Below are 8620 nucleotides of genomic sequence, written 5' to 3' on the forward strand. Positions count from 1 at the left end.
CAGAAGATGGATTGACTAAAAGGCTGTCTTTTCAGTTTTCTCAAAATTTTTTATGACACACTCTGCCACCAGTAATGGTGTTAATATGACAATACAACGTTTGGCCATGCCACTGTTTGATTATATTCCAGTCATCAAAGTGAACTACATGGCATTACAGCTTTACTGTTTCAATAAATTCTCTAAGCACTGCTTTGACGCACTGAATCAAAAGATTTGTTGGACCACCACAGAAAAACCTTAACGAGGGAGAAAGGCGAAAATACGAGCTTACGGAGGTCACGTGAAGGCAGCATTTTCTTGTGTTTGCGTTGGTTACGACACACTCTTGTCATCCAAATGTAAGAGGACGCTGCTTCCTGGTGTGTACTCAATAATGGACTGACTGATGAGCCAGGTCGAGGTGAACTTGTCCTCACTTTGATCTGCTTCTCTGAGTCCACCGCTCTGCGCACACTGGGTAAGTTAAACGTGTTAAGGTGACATTAGAAGAAATACATAGGGAGAAAAATCGAGGAAAAAATGCGATGCTGATAAATATTGGTCAGTACCACTGGATCCAAACCATTTACATGAAGAGAAACGTGTTTTGTGCTTTTAGATGAAGATATTTGAAAGCACAATCTAACACATTTGTGTGTTGATGCTTTTTAAGTTCATACAAATTGAGGTGGATTTGCTCGGGTGAGGAAGGCTGCAGGAATTGTTTCCTCCTTCCTCCTCCTTCCTCCTTGACCAACACGTTTTTCTCCCTCTGTTTCCTGATTACTTACTGTAAGTAGATGTGGTTAATTAAGGGTGTCGGTAATTACACGTTTACCGGCATAAACTGGTGTAAACGTTTTGTATTTTAAACCTGTCTAGTCCAGGAAACGCTTCTTTTTACATACTAATAGCGTCCACATTTTTATAACCTTAACGCGAAAATACAGCTACTTAAATATTGTACCGTCTTCAGGTGCTTCTTTGAGTATTTAAGTGTTTTAGTATACTTCTCTAGGACACTGTAGTGATACTTACTGTAATTACCTTTGGGGTAAAAGCGACCTTCTCAGTTTTATTTCGTTTTTTAAGTTGTTGAAACCAAAATATGCAACTTAAACGATTTGATATTTGATTTAAATTGGCTCTGCTTTTTATGCTGGATGCCCTCCCCGACCCAGCCCTGGATGCTCCTGCTTATCTGAATGAATGATTATTTCTGTTTTTAACAAGTTTTCCGCAGTTGGAGTAAAATGTCAGAACACTGAGTAACTGAATAAACATCATTTTACTAAATTTAACTAAATAAAAATAGATTTAAATCAAATCAAATCAAATCACTTTTTATTGTCACATCACATGTGCAGGCACACTGGCACAGCACATGCGAGTGAAATTCTTGTGTGCGAGCCCCACAAGCAACAGAGATGTGCAAACACAACAACACAAACGAGCAAAATACAAGAATGGCCAACCTGAAACTAATAAATATATGTACAATATATAATAGTGTATGCATTTCTGGATGTGTATACTAAATATTTTCCTACGTGTGTGTGTGTGTGTGTGTGTGTGTGTATACACATTTTTACAAATTAAATAGTAAAAAAATAAAATAAAATAATAATAATAATAATAATAATAATAAAATATATAAAATATACAGAGTTGAATATGTGCAAAACAATATCATGTGTATTTAAAAATACACATGGTACAGGTACTGTACCTACACATTTAAGTGATAAGACAAATAGAGACCTATTTCAGTTACAGTAATTCAGTTTATTTAAAAGGAAAAAGTACTTAAATGATGATTTTGTATGATTTGTACAAAGCAAGAAACTCAAGGAAATGTAAAGAAACTACTTCAGTTTGATTGGGATAGCCTACAATAGTAACTCTTTAAGGGTGAATTTCTTTTAAGGATGGCTCTGCTTGTTTGTGTTATTTGAGAAAAGTCACGAGGGGCATTTTAACACACTATATTAAAAGTGCTGCTCTTTGTACAGCAGGAAAAGAAACACTATCAGGTGGAAAAATGTCAGCCGTAAACAAATCCAAGGAAGATGAAGGCAACTTCTCCACAAAGGTCATCAAGATTGTGTTTATCATCCTGCTGCTGGACCTGCTGGGATTCACTCTGATTCTACCTCTGCTGCCTTCTATTTTGGATCACTATGCAGAAAGCAGGGTTGGTCTTTCATTTATTTATTTATTTATTTATTTATTTATTTATTTATTTATAGCAGTATAATCATGTAAAGGCACTTTTAAAATCACAGCAGATATTAAAGCGCTTTGAGTGCTCAGATGAGTAGAAAAGCGCTATATAAGAACCAGTCCAGTCCATTAAGCTGATAAGCCTGCTATACACGACAAGGAAAGAGGTTAAAAGCATTAAAACTTTGAAGGTGATTCCAGCAGCCTTATTTCCTGCCAGTGATGATCAAAGGGTAACAGTGTTTACTGAAGACATTTTTTTTTGCAGTGTGAAAATTGTTAGATAGGATTTTTTTGAATGGAATTCCCTCAGTGGACCATTTCTACATTGTGAACACATCCTCGAACAAAGATGGTTTTGTTTGAAGAATCTCCTCCATAAAAACTGTAACAAACTCATGAGTGATTTGATTCGATTAGTCCGTGGGTGAATCCGCCTGCTGAGTCATGGTGAAGCAACCACTTTGCTGGTATTTATACTATAGCTCTGTGATGCTTTGTTTGTGTGTGGGCAGGATGGTGTGTATCAGTCTCTTCAAACTGTTGTGGACTGGTTCCGGGAGGCTGTTGGGATTCCTTTGGAAAAGAAATACAACAGTGTCCTGTTTGGAGGTATATTGGATTAATTTTAAACATCAGATTTATTCAACGTTAAGGTCAACATTTTCAGTGTTGCAGGCTCATTGGTTTAATAATGCTCCTTCCCCCCCCCCAGGTCTGATTGGCTCACTGTTTTCTCTGCTACAGTTCCTGGCATCACCTGTAACCGGGGCTCTGTCAGACTCATATGGCCGGCGACCCCTGCTTATGCTCACCACAGTGAGGAAAACATCACTTTTTTAAGACTTTTTAAAGTTTTGTTTATCACTATTCGTTCTGTAAGAAAACACAAAGCCCTTTCTCCAGAGCTGACTCATTCACATCTAATTGGGTGCCTTGTGTTTCAGTTAGGGCTGATGTCCTCCTATGCAGTCTGGGCTGTTTCCCGGAGCTTCAGCATGTTCCTTTTGTTTCGGGTAATTGGGGGCATTTGTAAGGGCAACGTCAGCCTCTGCACTGCCATCATAGCTGACCTGCCGTGCCCGAAAGCACGGAACCGAGGAATGGTAGGCAGAAATATTTGTGGTCATTACAGGAAATGTTTTGTTGAAGTGAAATTAATTAAAATTACTTTGTGTTATATTTATACATACTTTTTTTTGTTATCAGTACACTTAGCTTAGCACATGTATTGAGAATAGATAAATAAAGTGTCTTTCTGTTTTCTGTTTCCCTCTGTTGTAATCAGGCCATGATCGGCGTTGCCTTCTCCTTGGGCTTCACTGTGGGGCCTCTGATGGGCGCCTACTTTGCTATCACCTCCAAAGCAACAGGAAATGTCTTCTACCTCACTCCAGCTCTGCTCGCCCTGGCTTTCAGCACTGCCGATCTGCTCTTTATTTGGCTGATGCTGCCAGAAACATTAACAAAGGACGTCAAGGTTAGTTAGAAACACTCCTGCTAATGCAAACAGAACTAAATGCAGTTTTAAACAGTAGACATACATTTTCCAGCCATCAGTTGTGCTGTATGGATTCCCAAAACACCCTGTGGTAGAACAAGTATGAACCTTTTTCACTTAAAGTTGACCTATTATGCTACAATTGTGTAGATTTCCATGACTCACAGTTCAAAACAGTGCTCATTTATCTTACACTGGGCTTTGTCTCAAACAAGAAGTCTTTAGCTCAGTTCTCCTTCCCTATTACCCAACAGGAGATGGGTTAGACCGCTTTAGTAATTGCCAGAGCTGTTTGTCTGAAATGACCATGTAAGGACATCCACTGTATTTGACAACATACTGATCTGTAACCATATATTTGTATTGGGTTTACAATATGTTTCTCTAAAAATGATTGCTATGATTGAAAAATACATTTAGTTTAGTAAAAAAGTACTTTTTTCCCATGAAGAGGAAGTATCACACACCTTAAATACAAAGTACTTCAATAAGGGCCAATATCAGTACCAGTATCAGTGACTATCTGTTTTCCAATGTTTTCAATTTTTCATGCTGAGCTAAGGTAACAGGCTGCTGGGTGCTGGACCACCCTTTGCCCTCCTTTTGAACTACTTTAATTCTTCAAGACATAAATTCAACAAGGTGCTGGAAAAACTCAGTGATTTTGGTCCATACTGACAGGAGAGCACCAAACCGTTTCAGGTGGAGATTTTGTCAGCTGCACATACATGGTGGGAATTTCACTACCACCATTTCACAAAGGTGCTCTGTTAGATTGAGATCAGCTGACTTTGGAGTCCATTTGAGTGCAGTGAACTACTTTAATCAGTCATCAGAGCATGTGCACACTGTAGTAAGATTGGGATGGTCAGCAACAATACTCACTGTGTACAAAAAATTATCCCCCACACATTACACCACCACTACCAGCCTGAATCATGATATACTGCAGGATGAATCCATTCCTTCATGTTGTTTAAACCAAATTCTGACTGCCTTAGCCCACCTGCGTCAAGATTCCACATGTTGTGCATTCTTCTACGTACCTTTGTTGTAAGTGGTCATTTCAGCTACTGTTGTGCTCCTAAAAGCTCGTAGAAGTCTGGCCATTCTTCTCTGGCTTTTGGATTTCCATCCAGAGAACTGCCACTCACTGAGTAATTTGTCTTTTTTGAGCCATAGTCTGAAAACCCTAAAGATGGTTGTGTGTGAAAATCAAAGTAGATCATCCATTTCTGAAATAGTCAGACCACCGCCAACAAACACCCATCCATCCATTTTCTTCCGCTTATCCTTATCAGGGTTGTGGGGTGGCTGGAGCATATTTCAGCTACCATAGGGAGAGAAGGAGGCGGGGTACACCCTGGACAGGTTGCCAATCTGACCAAGGCTTACTCATAGAGACAGACAACCACATTCACCCACCTTTGGGCAGTTCAGAACCCCACTAACTGCACGTCCTTGGACTGTGGGAGGAACCCAGAGAGAACCCACTCAAACACAGGGAGAACATTGCTAAACACAGGATATACTGATGTCCAATGTTTAGAGTATTTCCACCCTCTTTATTCCTTCTTCAACAGAAATTATATGAAAGTTTTTCAAAAAAAAACCTTATGAGGTGTACTTTAAGCAATTTTTGTCATTCCACTTAACGCATGTCTGGACAGGTCTATGGCTGCTGATCCACTGTGTACACCACCTTATTAGTAAGGCGATGATTTATGTGCATGTCTGCCAGATTGAGAAACATACCTGAAACCACCAGGCGAGGAATGTTTCAAAGAGACAGTGATCACTGTTTGGATTGAACATGTCTGATTTTTCTCAGTTTTCACCTACCCACTGCAGAAAAAATACATAAATAAAATAAAATTACAAGTTCACATAATTCTTATTGTTTCTGAAGAAACAGCATTGTTTTTTCAAATCATTATTCACTGAGAGAGAGATGCAGATCATTTTTCTTGTTCCATTTTAGGCTTTGTCTTCAGGCTGTGGGGACTGCAGGGACCTGCTGCATCCATTATCCTTGTTCTATTTTGCAGCTGTTAGTAAGAAAAAAGATCAACTTTCAAGAAACGGTGAGTAGTGTATACGCTGCATTCATCTGTGATTGTCCCGTTTATAAAGAGTGAATAAACCTTAACACAGTGCTGCACTATTGGGCTGTGTTTCACAGGAATGCAAAGCCTTCGAGTGCTGGGGCTGGTTTATTTCTGCTACCTCTTCCTGTTCTCTGGTCTGGAGTTCACCTTAAGTTTTCTTACTCACCAGCGTTTCCAGTTTACAAGGTATGAACTCAAAGATAAGGCTGTGTACTCTGAGTTTCCCTTTTAAGTCTGACAAACAGCAACCTTATGTTTTTCTCTCTAACAGCATGGAGCAGGGAAAGATGTTCTTCTTTATTGGTGTCATCATGGCTTTAATCCAGGGTGGTTATGCTCGCAGAATAAAACCGGGGCAGCACATCAGGGCTGTTCGTATGGTAAAGTCACCAACTGCTTGCATGGCAAATACTGATCTAATGCCGTTGTTGGTGTTAATGGAACAGGATAAATCACTGCACAAATGTCTACCTTACTGAACCATTTTTCTTGTTTTTAGGCAATCATAGCATTGATCCCAGCCTTTGTAATCATCGGGTTATCGTGGAATGTAACAATGCTGTACATTGGGTTGTCACTGTATTCCTTTGGTGAGTCAAAATTACTGTATTCGAAATATGCAGTAACTCAGTTTCATCTGTCTTGTCTTGACAGCACCCAAGAATGTGTAAATAAATCTAAAAACTATGTGATAAACTACTGCCAAAATACATAACAGGACAGTACACTGTTAAAATAGAAGAACACTGCCAAGAACACTTTCAAGGATGCAGTAATTAAACTATTGCTTAAGAAGACTTTGCCTGATCCAGCTGTCTTAAGTAATCATAGACCAATCCCCATCCCTTCTCTTATTTCAAAAATTCTTAAACGAACAACTATAACATAGTCAAGAAGTCATTAGCAGAGGAGTGGTTTATCTGAAGAGTTTCAGTCAAATTTCAGAATGAATTATACTCATGTGGAGTTCCACAGGGTTCTGTACTGGGACCAGTTCTATTTACATTTTACATTCTTCCCTAAGAAAATCCTACATACATTTTCATTGATATACAGATTATATGCTGCTATATTTACAGCAAATTATGTAGCTAAACCACAGATATATCTTACAGAACAAAGGCCTGGATGTCTGGAATTTTTTTTCATTCATTTTCAAAATTGAGATAAAAACTAATGTTATTATATTTGGCCCCCAAAATTTTAGAAACATGGTGTCTAACCTGATACTTAATCTGATGCAAAGTCCATAAATCTAGGCGTTGTTTTGATCAGAATATGTGTGCATATTGAAGTAGGGATCCTTTTTTTTTAGTCTGCTCCCTAACAGGAGTGGATAATATCACTTTAGTTTAAATACTTCGTGTTATTCTTATCAAGTCGTCCTCTAACTTTTCTAAGAAGCAAAATATCAGATTGTTACTGTTTTGTATGATATTGTGCTATATAGCATTTTACTTAAATGTCCCTAAATTATAAAATTGTTCCAACGTATTATGTATCCTATTCTTACAGCGGCTGCCATAGTTGTCCCCTGCTTGTCGACTCTAGTTTCTGACCATGGTGAGCCTTTTATCAAATCAAAGTATCAAAAATATTTTGATCCTGCTATAATGTTGGTACTGTTGCTGATTACCCACTGTTGCTGATTCCTCTAGGCTCAGCCAGTCAGAAGGGCACTGTGATGGGGATTCTGCGTAGTTTGGGTGCCCTGGCCAGAGCGTTGGGCCCAGTTGTGTCCTCCTCAGGTGAGGAAACTGAAACTAAAGGATCTTTCCATATGCTGCTTTTCTCTTGAGATGGTGCTATTTGAATTATTTGTTATATATTCATATTTGTTTTGTTTTAACTGATTTGTTTGCAGTGTATTGGATTGCTGGAGCACAGACCTGCTTTCTTATCACATCGGCCTCCTTCGTCTTGCCCTTAGCTCTCCTGGGCATAGCCAGGAGACTAAAAGAGGAATGAGCAACTTAAAGACTTTTTAAAAAACCTTGTTTCATTACCTACATCAATGCAATGATGTTTACATCTTCTGGGAAAGCAAGCACTAAATTCACAGTAATAGGATGTTTACTTTTCCATGCTGTTGGCCAAAGATCAAAAAATGAAACAAAATGATATGAGAAGATGGTACAAATACCAAAAATGAATGAATGAACATAATGTTGTTTGTGTGTTCTTATAGACCGGTGTGTATTGTAGACTGGGTGGGTTAGAAGGAATTCCATGTGATATTAGTGCTCCTGGTACACAGATATTTTTGTAATGTTGTATTTTATTAATCACTAAGATTTTCTATTTTGCAAAGGATACTTTAGCATTAACACACATAAAACTTTTTGATGTTCTATTCTTTACTACAGAGAATGAAACATCAGTCCATGGCAATGAACAGTTATCTTACTTTGAACCTTTTGTATAATTTTTCTAATTCATTCTATGTGAACTACACATTAAATACTGTACTCAAGTACAGCTTTGATCAACATCTTTATGCTTTAGTATTTGGGTCTACTTAATGCTTTTGCTGCATACATTTTACTTCACAATATGTATCTAAAATACATTTTTAAAGGTAAGATATGTTTTTGATATTTTTTTTAGTATATAAAAATAAAGATTACAATCTTTATTCTTGGTAAATGCAAAAAAGGGAAATTCTTCATGAGTTTTGTTTTTTAATCTGAGTTTAACTTGATTTATTCTGAGCATAGTATACACAGTTCGATGCTTTCATATCAAGAAAACTAAAATAAATGTAAAGTCCAGTTAAAACAAAGGAAAGTGTAAGCACCATCCATGA

General features: G+C 37.9%; 1 protein-coding gene across 3 annotated transcripts; it reads left to right on the forward strand.

The window, feature by feature from the left end:
- The first annotated feature begins 304 nt into the window (after positions 1-304).
- LOC308404302 (major facilitator superfamily domain-containing protein 10-like) lies at positions 305-8379 on the forward strand. 3 transcript variants are annotated; one of them, XM_080894303.1, is made up of 13 exons: positions 305-460; positions 1995-2176; positions 2721-2817; positions 2921-3024; positions 3153-3311; positions 3494-3685; positions 5688-5790; positions 5889-6000; positions 6086-6194; positions 6314-6404; positions 7330-7377; positions 7473-7562; positions 7679-8376. In XM_080894303.1, the coding sequence occupies exons 2-13, from the start codon at positions 2024-2026 to the stop codon at positions 7780-7782; spliced, it is 1362 nt and encodes a 453-aa protein (XP_080750429.1). In that variant the 5' UTR covers positions 305-460; positions 1995-2023; the 3' UTR covers positions 7783-8376. The 3 variants fall into 3 exon arrangements, with proteins under 3 accessions (XP_080750429.1, XP_080750430.1, XP_080750431.1); XM_080894304.1 differs by having other exon boundaries at positions 320-460; positions 1998-2176; positions 7679-8377; XM_080894305.1 differs by lacking the exon at positions 305-460 and having other exon boundaries at positions 2031-2176; positions 2953-3024; positions 7679-8379.
- Positions 8380-8620: the final 241 nt, after the last annotated feature.

This window comes from Rhamphochromis sp. 'chilingali', assembly GCF_963969265.1.
Source record: "Rhamphochromis sp. 'chilingali' genome assembly, chromosome: 10".
Taxonomy (NCBI): Eukaryota; Metazoa; Chordata; class Actinopteri; order Cichliformes; family Cichlidae; genus Rhamphochromis; species Rhamphochromis sp. 'chilingali'.

Bases quoted from the DNA above. Each gene is read 5' to 3' on its own strand.
- LOC308404302 (XM_080894303.1), top strand. From the start codon at position 2,024: ATGTCAGCCGTAAACAAATCCAAGGAAGATGAAGGCAACTTCTCCACA. The intron at 2,177-2,720 runs GTTGGTCTTTCA...GTGTGTGGGCAG, and splicing joins ATCACTATGCAGAAAGCAGG to GATGGTGTGTATCAGTCTCT. The intron at 3,025-3,152 runs GTGAGGAAAACA...CTTGTGTTTCAG, and splicing joins CCCTGCTTATGCTCACCACA to TTAGGGCTGATGTCCTCCTA.